General features: G+C 40.5%; 1 protein-coding gene across 7 annotated transcripts in view; it reads left to right on the top strand.

The window, feature by feature from the left end:
• Positions 1-2,223: 2,223 nt before the first annotated feature.
• dbn1.L (drebrin 1 L homeolog) overlaps positions 2,224-15,048 on the top strand; it is a 51,398-nt gene continuing 38,573 nt past the window's right edge. For 2 of the 7 annotated variants that reach the window (XM_018252220.2, XM_018252216.2), the window contains exon 1: positions 2,237-2,636. In XM_018252220.2, coding sequence (XP_018107709.1) covers positions 2,419-2,636 — 218 coding nt within the window. In that variant the 5' untranslated portion in view covers positions 2,237-2,418. Of the gene's footprint in view, positions 2,637-15,048 lie in introns of all 7 variants that reach the window. The other 5 variants (XM_018252222.2, XM_018252219.2, XM_018252221.2 and 2 more) reach the window with 5 other exon arrangements.

Here is a 15,048-nt window from a genome sequence, read left to right as displayed (position 1 = left end):
AAGGGTAACTGCACAGTAGATGCTTGATAATTCCATATCAAATTTGTTTTATTCTCTTTATTATACTTATTGACTCAAACCCCCTCCTCCACAATTGTACATGCTATGATCTATTTTTCCTATTTTGACTTTGAAACTCACAGCATGAGTTTGTTTGCAGCAGGAAAAAAAATTTAAATGGTTGAGAGGGTCCACTAATAAAAAACAGGGACCTATGGTTTTCCGGATAAGAGATCTTTCTGTAAATCATTATACCTAAAGTCTGCTAAAAATCATTTAAGCATTAAATAAACCCAAAAGGATTGTTTTCCTGTCCAATGGGAATTGTTGCAGCTTAGTTACCATGACCTACAAGATACTGTTTTATTATTACAGGGAAAAAAGAAAATCATTTTTACAAATTAGAATTATTTAGAATTATATTCTTACAGTGCAATCTATGGGAAATGGCTTTCCTGTAGCTCTGAGCTTTTTGGATAATGGGTTTCTGGATAAGGGATCCTGTGTTAAAAATGTCAGCAGTTATAAGAAAAAAAGAACTCAAAGCAAATGGGAGATTTATCAAATGTCCACTAATATCTGGAGGTGTTTTTATTAAAGTGCCAGTTCCCCTTTGAATACTTGTCCCATATAAACAGGCCCCGATTTGTGGAAAGGCCACCAAGGCCCAGGCGTAGGGCGCATGATTTAACGGGTGACATGCTGCCCAACCACACCCACATTGGTTCAGAAACACTGGGGATGCGTAGGAGATAAAATCGTTTTTTTAATTACCCGTCCGCCAATCCCCATTGCTCCAATCTCGAATGATAGTGTCGGACTGGCCCACTGGGATACTGGTGGGCCCAGGTGTCAGTGGGCCCTCATGCTGCTAAACATTTGTCTTATTTCATGGCCATTCCCTATTTTTATGAGAACAAAGCAGCTAAATAGTTGGATAAAAAAAATAGATTATAGTATGTAAAGAAAAGAGACTATGAGAATAGAGGCTGAGAGAGGAGAGGAAGAAAAAAAGATTAATTGGTGGGCCCCTGGTCAAAGGTTTTTGGGTGGGCCCCTGGTGTCGCAGTCCGTCACTGCCCGATGATGAAAATTTGCAGGAATAAAAGGGAGGGCACAGGGGTGACAAACGTCAGCAGGCCTAGGGGTGCCCGCTATGTAAAATCAGGCCCTGAATATAAATCTACATGTTGGTTGAATGGTCAGTTGAGATACATGTTTCAGTGTGATTTAGAAATCAATGCAGTCTGCAGCATGCATTTGTGTTGGTTACTGATGGGCCATGCAGCACATGGTTGACACATATTGCTTGCGTGAAATGGCTTGTGTATTGAAGTGATTACCCTAATCATGCTATACTGAGCCCAGCGCATGCATTTTACAAGGAAGGCTTGTAAAGAACTGAAGGGCAGGTTGCACATCTTAACATTGCCCTACAGGGAGCATATATTATAATATAAAGGGAGGGTTCAGTGGATGACACATAAAAATCCATTTAGTAGGTTGGAGCTGATTTGTAACCAGCATTCTGTAAAGGTCCTTCTGTGTAACAGCACAGTCTATAAGAAAGCAACCGATACTAGAGTTCTTATTTGATTCTGTTTGTCCTTGTTTCATATATATATATATATATATCTATATATATATATATATCTATATATATATATCTATCGTATATATATATATATATATATATATATATATATATATATATATATATATATATATATATATATATATATATAAAATAGAGAAACACACAAACGTACTGTTTTCTTTCTCTATTTTATATATATATATATATGTACATCAGATACACCCCATGCCTGGTGCATAACAAGTTCATGACATGATTGTACCAGTACTAAATAAACAGCTGCCTGGGTCAATAGCAAAGTGTTTGTGCCACTGTTGATGTTAATCTGTAACCTATTACATTACACAATACACTGGAGTTCTTTTCACTGAATGTATTGTTTGTATGGAATTCTCAATAAAAATACAGGCTGTACTGTGTAACTAAGGACTAGAGACACCTCCACCCCATATTGCTTCGTTACATCTCCATTGTTCCAGCAGTGCAGTGACTATAGACAACAGGCAGGTACAGCTCTCACAATGAAATCAAAGCTTCCAATTGGATCGTTCTTTCATTGTGCAGACCCGTTATAGGGAAAAAAGGCCATTTAACTGTATTGCAGTGCATGTGGTTCAGCTGGGGGATGCGGCAAGATTATAACCTGTGCGCTCGGATGCGAGGAGGACCCGCCCACAAACTGCAGGAAGAGGAGGATGCTGGGAACTGTAGTGTTGAAGGCGCTATAACGCCGCGCACACACACAGACAGGTTGGCTCCCGTAGCTGAACATCGTATTGGCAGTAACAGCAGCAACAGCTTTAGGACCCGGCGGTTCGGCAATGGCTGCGGTTCCGCCCCTTCCCCAGCTGCAGTGTGTCAGTGATTCCTCATCTCCCCATCCCTCTCCTTCCCTCCCTCAGTCCTCTGCTTCGTCTTTCCATCCCCCGGCACTCAGCGAGTCTGCAGCCGGTATGGCCTCCGTTAGCTTCAATCCCCACCGCCTGGAGCTGCTGGCAGCCTATCAGAACGTCATTGAGAATCAAAACTCCATTGACTGGTGAGTGGGGGGCTGCAGGGGATGGGGGTGCAGCTGCTCAGCACACAATGGAGGCCACTGATGTTTGGAGATGGAGTGCAGGGTGCCAGAGGCTAGTAAGGGGTGCAGGGGATTGGGGGTCCAGTTTCTCCAGGGCACACAATGGTGATGGTGGAGGCACTGGTGTAGTAGTGAGTGTTGCTATGTGCCAGATGCAGATGGTACCAGCAAGTGATGCAGCACACTCACATGCCAATGGCCAATGTGTTTATTGCTCAGTGCAGCAGCACCGATTACTGGTGGAAAAGACCAGTGTAGGACAATTGGGTGGCAAGCACAATGGCATTTGGAGGCATGAAAGGACGGGAATTCACAATGCCCACACCTCCATCTATAGCCGGCCATTAAGGCTAGTCCTGCTGCAGGCTGTATCCATAACAGATTAACCCTAGCAGCTGCCTCTCATCTTTGCCTCCCTGCCCATCATTGCACTGGCATATTACACAATTAGTGCAAATCCATAACCCCGGGGTATCTGCATTCCTCATTACATTGCTTTCCCATACACTCTCTTTGGCGAGTCCTATCTTTTATGTCTGCTGATGGGAGGGGCCCTAAGAGGATCACTGAAAGGGAGTGGGGTGCGGATGCCTCTGCTCAAGGGGTGCAGTGGGTGAAGCCGTGGCACATAAGGAAGAGGGGTGTGGCGCATGAGCATGCTGAAACTGCAAGGTCAGATGTACACGGTGAAATAGCAAGGGGTGCGCTGAAGATTTTAATTGTGGGCAATTCATTACCACCATGAGTGTATGCTGCTTAATCTCGCTGAACTAGAAATCTCAACCTCAGGCTGGCAGAGGATGCTGGGAGTAGTGAATAGGCGACAGACCAAATGAAAATCTCTGATTTTAGAGCCATGGTGTTTGCAATGAAATGCGACTGCAGAGTAGTCGCTGGATGCAGTTTATAGCTCAGTATGTATCTATGGGCTAGAGATCCCTTTATAGAACGCGAGGCTGAAGGGCAGATATTGGCAGGGCAGGTCTGCATTCGTTTTTGGCTTTTCCTTCATCCCTTTTCCTATATACAAGCTCATTCTGTATCTGTAGTGCTGGGTTTGCAGGCAGTAGGAAACAGCAGGGTTCAGCATTGCCAGGCACATTTCCTGATGCACGGATGCCCACACACACACTGGGATGCTGAGCCGAGCACAAGGGCTGAAGGGGGTGTATTGTCAGCCAGGTTCCTTTGTGTCTCGCTTTCAGTAGAACGGCAATGGGAGCACATTACTGGTGAGAAGGGAGGGTGGGTCACAGGACTGAACACAGAGAACATATTTTTTTATGTTATCTGAGCTTTTTTTTGGGGGGGGGGGTACGAGTGGGAGGAAACCTTGGGGAGACATTGAGCACTTACATTTGGGTGGGTGTACACAGAATCTGGTCGGGTTGGGGGGAGGGTGGAGAAGTCTGCCAGGGTGAGATCAGACAAATGATTACAGCATGTGAAAACAATGGCTGAGATCAGCTCACAGGATTGTACCAGCTTCATGGGGGATTGGGGCAATAGTAGGGTTAATGTGTTGGGTAAGGGGGGCATGCATACCTGGGGATGTGCAAGAAATCTGTGGGTATTCGCTGAATGGATGATGCAGATCTAGTTACTAATGCTTTTGGCCAGCTTTGTCCTGTGAATCCGTGTTCTTGGCTCACAATCTCAGTCTTTCTTTGGATTACCTCATCTTCCCTTCCCTAACCTCTTTGTATTCATCTCTTTGTCTTTCCCCTTTTCCTTTCTCTAGAAGCTGTTTTTTTTTTTTTATTATGTTATACTCCTGACTGCCCGGCACCCGTAATCCCTCTCTTGCTTGTGTCCAGTGCCTGTAACCCCTCACCTGCCTGCGCCCAGCACCTGTAACCTCTGGCCCAGCCTACTCCCGGCGCCTGTAACCTCTGGCCTGCATGTGCCCAGTGCCTGTGACCTCTGGCCTGCATGTGCCTAGTGCCTGTAAGATCTGGCCTGCCTGTGCCTAGCGCCTGTAAACTCTGGCCTGCCTGTCCCTAGCACCTGTGACCTCTGGCCTGCCTGTGCCTAGCACCCACAAATGTGTGCATATAACAGAGAGTGGCTCACTACATGGAAAGTTTGGAAAGCACTGATAATGAATGCATAATATGCTACTTTTGCATAGATATTGTGTATGGGCATTTCCTGGTGATGGGATTGTCTGGTGCCTAATATGAGGTCTATACCAGTACACCTCCTTTTCAACATGAGCTTAATGACTAGGGACCTATTATCCAGTATGTTCTGCACGTGGGGCTTTCCGGGTAAGCAGTCTTTCTGTAGTTCATCTCAATACCGAAAGTCTACTAACAAACTTTCAACTATGCATCTTAACTAGTGCAAGGTACTGTTTTCTTATTGCCGAGAAAAAAATGAAATAATTACAAAAAATTGCAATTATTTGTTTAAAATAGAGTATATGGGAGATTGGCTTCCTGTAATACCCCATTATACTGGGAAATTATATATTTAACTCCCAAGGATCAAACATAGAGGAGCTTCCGTTTCCCTGTTTGCCCTGTTTAGCACAATAAATATTAATTTAAAAGAGACATATTTTTTTTATTTGTGATTAAACAGTAGGTATAAAATATGCTCGGCACAAGCTTATGCATTGAACTCATGTTGAACAAAGTGGTATACTGCCCCCTGTTTAATTTTTATTTTATTTACTTTTTCTTGTGCTTCTTTCTTTATGCCCTCACATATCTTGTTCTCAACCCCATTCCACACCTTCCTTTGGCTTTCTCACTGCTCAGCTTACACAATTCTTACTTTTCCCCTGCTAATACCCATCCCACATCCTACTTGCCTTTGCCTTGTCCTGCCTCTTTTTGTGTTTGACCAACTTCAGCCACTGCCCATTTTGTTTTATCCTTGTCCTGACTGTATACCCCCATTGCATTTCATTCTTGTGCTCCACAACTTGGAGAGTACCCCCATGACCACACATATGCTTCCTTACTACGTCCCAATCTAATAGATTTATTTTTTGGTTGGGATGCACCAAATCCAGGATTCAGTTCGGGATTCTACCTTTTTCATCAGGATTCCGCCGAATCCTTCTGCCTGGCCGAACCAAATCCTAATTTGCATGTACAAATTAGGGGTGGGGAGGGAAATCACGTGACTTTTTGTCAACAAGGAAGTAAAAAATGTTTTCCCCTTCCCACCCCTAATTTGCATGTGCAAATTAGGGTTCGGTTTTGGTTTGGTATTCGGCCGAATCTGTCGCAAAGGGTTTGGGGGCTCGGCCGAATCCAAAAAAGTGGATTCGGTGCATCCCTATTTTTTGGTTCAAGTACCTTCGTATATAGCTTGGGGTATTCGAATGCCTCACTCAAATTTCCATTTCTAATTATGAGGAGTATGGCTTGATTCCTGTTATCTATCTGTGACCTTGTCCCAGTCATATAATCGCTATGTGCCACCTCTAGGGAGCATCGGATTCCTGGGTTTCTGAAAAATCCTTCTGTAATGTACATACACTCTTCACTCCTGTTCTACTTCTCCTCCTCCTCCTTCCATTTACAGTTTGTGAGAGCTCAGAGCTTGGTACATCTGTGTTTTCCTCTGCATTGTTAGGATACCTGATCACTACCAGTAGCATCTGGCGCCTGGTCAAAAGTCCTCCTGGGTATGGCAGTGCTATGCAGCATATCTTCCTCAGCCCCCACATTTGTCAACTATTTTGTTAACTCCTTATCTGATGGAGACGCTGCAGCCATAATAGGTCTTCCTCTTGTTTATATACTGCATGTTTTCAACATTTTTTTACTGAGACAGAAGGACATTCTCCATGCACTTATCACTTTCTGTATTGTCTACAGCGAAGGTTTTATTACCCAGGCTGCCAAAGTATGTAAAAATCTCAGACTCTCTTGGCCTACTGCGCAATAAGTGCCGTGTTCTCTCTTTTTTGTGTTCACTTAAGAAACTGAAATGTTTAGCAAAAAATATGATTTGAGCTGACAGCCTGGACTCTTGAGTGATGATTGCAAGGAAGTTTAATGCAGGACTAATCTTTCATCAGTGCACATGCTGCTGCCAGAATAAAGGGAACAGACACTGGTTTATGTTCAACCTTCTTGTAACCCATAGCAACTAACCAGCAGTTAGCTATTTCAGATCTAGTGCAGTTAAAATAATATCAAGCATCTGATTGGCTGTTCTGGTTTAAAGGAGACATTGCGTGAAAAACAAATGCGCCAGTGCATTATACTTTTTTAAGTGTTTAAAAAAAAAACTAATGTTTCAGGTTGATTTATTGAAAATATCTGCAAAAACCCTACTAGTCCATCCCATCTATGTCAGGTGAGGGAAAACAACTCCTGGTAGTTTTTACATGTCCTGAGATCTGGTGATTGTCCTGTGGATGAGGACCATCCTGGAGAATACCACTTACATCAGGGTAAAAATGTTCACCAAAATTGATCATTCAAAATAGCTGTGCAATGCTGTTCTTTGAAGGTTGCACCACAGACACTATTTTGGGATTTGACTGAATCTTTCATAGAGAAGCTCTTTCAAGAGCTGTTGAATAAAAAGCTAAATAACTCAAAAACCACTAATAATAAAAAATGTAAATCGATCACAAATTGTCTGAGAATATCACTGTCTACATCACACTAAAAGTTAACTTAAAGGTGGACAACCCCTTTAACAAATGCATTGTATTTTTGTGCTACTTCTGTGTAAATACATGAAATATAACTGCTCCTGTAACTAATTAACCCAACTGAAGCTTGTGTAAAAAAAAAAAAAAAAAAAAAAAAGAAATTGTAGGATTTGTACAATTTTTAGCCATGTGTTCTCCATCATAGATGATTAGACTTGCACCTGGCTGAAAATGTTGGGCCCTGTAGTTTATAGCAGGTGAAACACTGTAGTATATTGATCAAAATGGTTTAGTATTTAACAGCCATTGTGATGTCTCCAACCAGACATTACTAAGCCATTGCCTTTGGTATAAGAGAGTCTGGATTCAGTCCCATTGCTCTTCAGACTAAATACTTCCTGTAGATTTGCTTCAGACACCACAAATTAAATTTGGAGTGAAATGTGCTTCTTATTAGTTTGCCTGTTTATCTCCTTCCTAAGAACATCAACTTAAGTACAGCAGTTATAAAGCTGTAAGTTTCCCTTACAAAGCTGGTTAACGGTTTTATTGTAGCTTTTTTTCTCTCGATATCACATAGTAACTTCAGCTTGCGACAATTCCTATTGATTCCAGTGGGCAGTGATCCAGGATAATTCTGGGCAATTTAAATTGGGTTGTTGTGCAGTAACCCAAAATTTAATTTAGTTTTGTACTATGAAGCTGGTCTTTATTAACCACTACAGAGTATAATGGCACATAGTGAGCATCACCTTTTCTGTGATCATTGCAATGTGTCCTGCAGCACAAAGTGTTAAGTAATTTAGATAAGTGATTAAAAAGTGATTAAAAAAGTAGCACATTCCACTAAAATCCATAAAATTAGATGGTTTTTCCTGATTGTGCTAATGAGCTGCGTGCGGTGATGTGAAAGGTGTGCACGTACCCCATTAACGTGATAACACATGACATTATGATCTTCTAGGCTGCTAAACCTTTATAGTACACAAGAGCCACAAATATCCTGTAAATTATATAGTAAAATATAAGGATATTATAAATTACCGAGGAGTTTCATGACCATATACAGGTCATGGAACTCCGAGGTAACTTCTAATACCCTCATATTTTACAGCTGGGGGTACTTTATTTATCATAATACACAAATTTCAGGTAGTCGTGTGAAAGAAATGACATCAGAACTCACCGTTTATAACTGATGACATCAGAACTCACCGTTCATAATCATTTACAAGATATTCATGGCTTTTGTGTATTATATCCTTATAAACATTGCTTATTGATGTCATTAGTTATAATTGGAGCTTAGTGATGTCATCTCTGTCACATGGCTTACTGAAGCTCGTCTATTCTAATAAATAAAATACCCATTGTTGGTAAATATGAGAATATTAGAAGTCTTCAGCCTCCTGTTTTTATATGGTCATGGAACTCCTTGGTAACTTATAATATCCTTATATCCTTATACCCAAGGGGGTACTTTAGTCACTACATTAAATACATCGGATGAGGCCAACTTTCTATAATAGGATGCAATACTTGTTTACCTTGCTTTTTCTTGGCCTGAACCAAGACTTTTAGGCTGACTTGCACATCACTAGGAGCTAAATACTAATCCCTGCAGGACAGAATTACCTGTGTGCCAAGGCCATAATAAACACCAAATGCAAAAAAATTAAATAATTGAACCAGCCAGTTTTAAACTGTATGCTGCTTTAAACTATTTGCTAACATGAACCTTGTCTCCCCTGGCCAAGAGCTCTCTGCTTCAAGGGTAAATGGAGTGTCAGAATTTGATCAGTATATAAAGTTGCAGGTCATACCAATATATGCATATATTTCAGGGATGCTTCAAATCCAGGGTACAGCTCAGAATTCATGCAAATCCTAGGAATTTTTGAAGGGTATAGAAAAGTGTAATTTAACAAACCAAATCCGAAACTCTTAAAGGAGTTGTTCCAACACTTTTTTCAGTTCAGTTGTTTTCAGTTAGTTCACCTGAAATAAAGACTTTTTTCTATTTGTGACAGTTTTTTCCTAATATCAATGTTTAATTTTCACCATTTTTCTAAAGCCGATCTGGAAGGGGGGGGATCACAATGCTGTTCTAAATTGATACATTAGTCGATACATTTCTTCTCTTTGGCTCTGCTGAGCAGAATCCCTGAGTTTCATTAAAGGCAGCCGTTACAATAGTTGCTAATTCTCCACAGATACAGCTGAGAAATGTATCAACTAATGTAGCACTGCACCTGGATTACTTTGATGCCAGTCTGAAATCAGAGACAGGAACATTAAACTTTAAACTTCAATTCTTAAAAAAATAAAACATGGCACGCAATTGAGTAAAAGTCTATTTTTGGTGTTCATTCTGAAAACAACAAAACTGAAAAAAAGTGTTTGAAAGCTGACCTACACTGTTAAAATAATTTGAATGCTCTAGACAATTGGATATATCAACATGACTAGCTGAATAAAAAAGTTAAACTTATAATATATAATTGCTTTCTAAGTTTACTAATGGTTATACATAAACTTAGTCAGTTTAAGGTAGTGTTTATAATATCCTCTTCGCGGGTGCGGGTTGAGCTCTTCTCCTGCTCTCCCCACCCGCCACCTTCAACTGCTGGCTTTATGGCCGTGCGTCTATGAAAATAATCCGGTAGGCGGGTGCGGGCATGCGTGGGTAGAGGGAGGTCAGGCGTGGGCGGGTGCGAGTCGGGAAAATCCCCACCCGCGCATCACTAGTGTATAACCATGAAATGAAATTAGCATTTGGTGAGGGACAGCAATATGTGCTTTTTTTTTGTTTTGTTTTTTTTTGTTAGGCTGCCCCTCAAAGTTGCAGTTTTGTGACCCTAAGGCTATGATTACAGATGGAATGCATAGTTTGTGTCCATTGGTGAGTCCCTGGGGAAGCCAGTTTATTAATTCATTTTTTTATTCATTTGTCTTGCCCACAGGCTTCTGCAAGATTAGACAGAATAAAGTTGGTTCTGAAAGTGGTAAAACATCAATGCGTATAGAAATATACCCTATATATAAATAGTGCTTGCAAAGGTGTATTTAAAGGAGAACTACTACCAAGGCAACACAGAAACCAGTGCTACTAGCATCAGAATGTAATAATCGGCTCTGTAGTATCAGCTTATATTACAGACAAACCTTATTTTCTGCTGTAAATTAGTGACGACCCCTAAGCTTAGCTTCTCAACAGCTGATCAGAGCCCACTGAGCATGTGAGTGTCACAGACACTTTCCAAGATGGTCAACCCCTGTGACAAGTTTGAAGTCCTGGATCATTGCTGTTATTGAGAAGCTGAAACTTTAGGCTTGTGCAACAAGTTCAGTGTATAAAATCTATTTTAGTCAATAATTTTTAGGCTTTAGTTCTCCTTTACGGCATTATTTATTGTACCTACCGTATTTCTTTAGTACACACCTTGAAGATTTAGAATCCTCTGCACCAAGTAGGCCTGTGTCAGAGAACTGTTCCTTCCTAAAGGTGAGAGAACTATTCCTCTGCTAATGTTGCTCCTGTTGCTCTCTCTTTTCTTGTATATTGGGTTTATATGAAGCTAAAACGCGAACTATATATTGGGCTTTACTTGCTTGCACAGGTATGGTCACTCGTTATGGAAAGCCAGTTTAACGATCCCCATTTTTTTTTTTGTGTAGAAAGCAGCAACTGCCAAATATGCTTCCACAAGGGAATGTTGTTGAATTATAAAGATATTTGAAATCCCATGGGACTGTTAAAAAATTTCCTTTGGAATGCATGCTTCTTAATGCAATGACAAAGCAGTATCTGCACTATTGGCAAAGACTCTCCTAAAGAAAACAAATTTTTTATGTTGCAAATGTAAGCAGCTTTGCGGTTAGTCTTTTTTTTTGTGCAATATAAAGTGTCACACAAGAGGGCGGTTCTGTCTTGAGCTGCTGGGGTGCAGCTGTCTTAACTATTTTCTTTTTACATAAATATAGTTACTTGAGAACTTTTTGGTGAAGAATTAATCATTTAAGAATAGGCAGGAAAGTGATATATTATTCCTATGTCACAAACAGCATTTGTTTGCCAACTGAAAGCTGCTCAATGGATGGGATTAGTAATCGCCAAAATGATTTACTTCCTAAACTGAAATTTCTCAAGACACAGTTTGGCTCACAATGCGGAGGTACTGTGGAATGAAAATATGTTGGCACTGGGGAGTTGGTAGATGGAAATTGTCCATTGCCCTGTTATAAAGTGGAACTCCTAAGAATTCATGAATTCAAAACGTTCCGTAGTAAGACAACAGCCTTTGCATAATGCGTGATGTAATGGGCGCGCTTGAGAGACTTGCTGGAGGCTGCCAGGCTTTTCTTAGCTTGACATTATGGGGGTTGTTTACTAAACTCAAATTTTTCTGATCAAGCTTTTTTTGGCAAAAATTAGAATTTTTTGTGAGGAATAAAACCTCCAATGTTTTGAGATTTATTATACCCTACTGCTGCAAAAAGCTTGAATCTGAAAATATACCATCTCAGACCTGAAGAGGTCCTCTATAAGTCAATTGGAGAGGCACCTATCCCAAATTGAACTTATCGTGGTCTGTGTTGGGTTTAACCCGAAAATTGTACCGTTTTTGGGCAAAAACTTAAAAAATTGAGCGATTCAGGGGGATTCGAGTTTTCACTAAATTTATTTTTTTTTATTTTTTTTCATGATCCGATTAATTAGAGTTCTGTTATTTGGTTTGGTTGAGCTTTTTTTATTGATATTCTGAGAAATTCAGATTTTAGATTTTAGTAAATAACCCCCTAAACATGTCTGTAGGGACAGCAGCTGCCAGGTGGGCATCCCTTAGTCCCCAAGGGAAGTATCTCTGTACAAGTGTCCAACCACCCCCTTCCCCATCACTGTTGACATTGAACAGAAGTAACAGATCTTTATTTCAGCCCAGGTGTCCTGGTCCCCAAACATTCAGGCAGCACATGAATGCCCTTAGGGACTTCCTGTCAGATGGGACCTAACAAATGCATGATATGGATAGTGCCTTTTCCCTTCTTAATGTGGCTTTGTCCTTCTCTGTTATAATTACCACATCTAAAGTGCCTGGGCATCTGTCATGGCCCTTTCCCAAACATCTGGCCTTTTTATCCTAAGTGTTTCCATATAAAGTAAAGGCAGCACTTTGTGCTTTTACAGGTGTTGCAAATATTTTAGACACATTTTAATTTTTATAAATATAGATGACCCATCTTAGATCTTAATGATTTTCAATACTTAAAGGCGAAATGAATTCCACATAGTGCTTGTGTTTTCATTTGTAGTGCAGAGGAGCAAGGCAAGACTTCCATGCTTATGCGTTCAGTGGCTGCTCATGCTTCTTCTCTTGAGGTTTTAGCGCTGCCTTGTAATGCTGGATTCCAGGGATCGACTTCAACATTTGAATAGGTTTCCTTCCACAGTTCAAAAACAAATTGGTATGGTAACTATCTTCTGACGCACCGTCTCTAGCATATGTGTCTTTGTTACTGTGGTAGGCGTCTGTGGGAAGGGACTTGTGAATGATTAAACATTATTCTGTAAAGCCCTTCTTAATAGAACTGTGTTGCATAAATGTTAATAAAGGGCTTGGGTTTATGTAAGGACTCAATCAAAGGAAAGCACTTGCTCATTCAAATTATCCATTCATGAGAACTGTATAAAAGGGACTGTAGGATGGCGGGCAGTATAAGCCACCCCTTCTGGGAAGAAAGCAAAGAAACTCTAAATAGTGGAGAGTATTTCAGGCTCAACACGATCCTTGGTTTCCTTTAGATCAGAGAGACTTTTTCTCAGTTTAGCGCCACTTATTGGCATCTATGAGCAAGGTGGACTTGAGTGGTGACTGTATATAACAGTATATACAATAATTGCACAGATTATTAATATAGCAGAGTTGGAATGCTAACATTCCTAATAGAACATATACTAAAGCCTCTGTTTCTATAAAAGCGAATTGCCTGCATTGCATTAGTGTTTTGCTTTTAAAGCAGAAGGAAAGGTTAAAACTAAGTAAGCCTTATCAGAAAGTCCACCTAAATATGCCAGTAAACCCTCAAAGTAGTGCTGCTCTAAGTCCTCTGTCAAAAGAAACACAGCATTTCTTTCCTTCTATTGTGTACACATGGGCTTCTGTATCAGACTTCCTGCCTTCAACTTAAACCTCTTTGCCCCGGGCTTGAGCATGCTCAGTTTGCTTCTCCCCCCCCCTTCTCTGCTGTAATCTGAGCCCAGAGCTATAAGTGAGCAGGGAGAGACTCAGGCAGGAAGTGATGTCACACCAAGCTAATACTACATCTGCTATCCTAAACAAACATTTCTAGAGCTTTTTACTCAGGTATGGTAAAACATTCTACAGAATACATATAGCATCATTCTAGCTTGCACTATTGTAGCTAATCTATTGGCAATAAAATGCCTCCGTAGCTTTCCTTCTCCTTTAATGATGGATTGGTTATAAATGAATGCTTACATTGTGAGTTAGGATTCTTATTCTAGCTGGGAATACATCACTTTAAATGTTGCCATGTCTTTTCTTTCTTAGAGTAACCGGTCTGTATAGCATATTTAGGTTTCCAAGTGAAATGATTCAAGTTTCCACCTTGAATAGCGCAGGAATAGGAAAGATCCTTTGTACATTTTTCAGCATAGGCAGCCACTAGGCTAGGGAAGATACTTTGTAGTTGAAGGCTTATTCTTTTATTTTGTTACAGCTCATTGAACAGAATGATGCAGCAGGTCTAGGCCATTTCTACCCAAACAGGCAAACTTGTATTTTAGTTTCAGAATTTTCCCTGTTTAGACTCTGTTTGACGCTGACATTTCCCCCCGTTTTTACAGCATTTTTTTGCGGTCCTCTAAAAAATGTAAAATGGGGGTTCTACTGTAGTTCTTTTAATGCTCAATTCCTATGTCAAGATTTTTCTGTGTGTTTGCAATACATTCCCATCTCTCCCCATAAGGATAAAAAGACCATTGTGTGGACAGATCAGAAATTTTCTGGAACAGAAATTGGTACAGGTATATAATGCACAGAACAAAAAGGCCAAAAACGGCATGTAATGAAATTGTAGGATTGTTCATTAGATTTAATCTTATTGTATGAAAACAAAACAGTCCTCTAACCTAGTGTGATGGTTTTATGGGAAGGGACATGACTGCAGTGAGCTTCAGAGCGCTCCAGCACGCACATGGATCATTTAGAGGACAGGCAGATGGGATTATTAGAGGAACACATAATATTTCCTTTATTCTTCCTCGAAGTCTGCATATGAATGGTCTCAAGCGAGTGATTAAAGAAAACAACAGCAACGATATGAGATGACCCTTTATAAAGGGCTCACTTTAGATGTCCATAAAAAAAACACTCCCAGTAGGTTCATCTATTTCAGTTGCACTTCATGTGTATAATTCATCAAGTGGGAACATTGTTCTGTTTCTTGGCTATGTTTATTAGCTCACACAGCTATGTCCTGCTGAGCGGTACAATGGCAGACTATTAAAAGGAAAAGTAGGCAGTTGTTTTGTAGACCAGGAAATGTGGAGTGCAAAGAAAATGTGCCATTCCATAATGGAACACCACATGCACAAAACTCTGCTGCACCTATGCTGGGTACTGCTGGGTGGCAAAATAAGACAAAATCTGTTAAGCAAATATCTATCTCTTGGGGTCATTTTATTAACCCAGAGCAATTATTTAGGCTCAGAGGGACAACTTTATG

Source organism: Xenopus laevis, chromosome 3L (genome assembly GCF_017654675.1).
Source record: "Xenopus laevis strain J_2021 chromosome 3L, Xenopus_laevis_v10.1, whole genome shotgun sequence".
NCBI lineage: Eukaryota > Metazoa > Chordata > Amphibia > Anura > Pipidae > Xenopus > Xenopus laevis.
The sequence above is the reverse complement of the archived record's forward strand: the minus strand, read 5'-3'. Positions and strand labels throughout refer to the sequence as shown.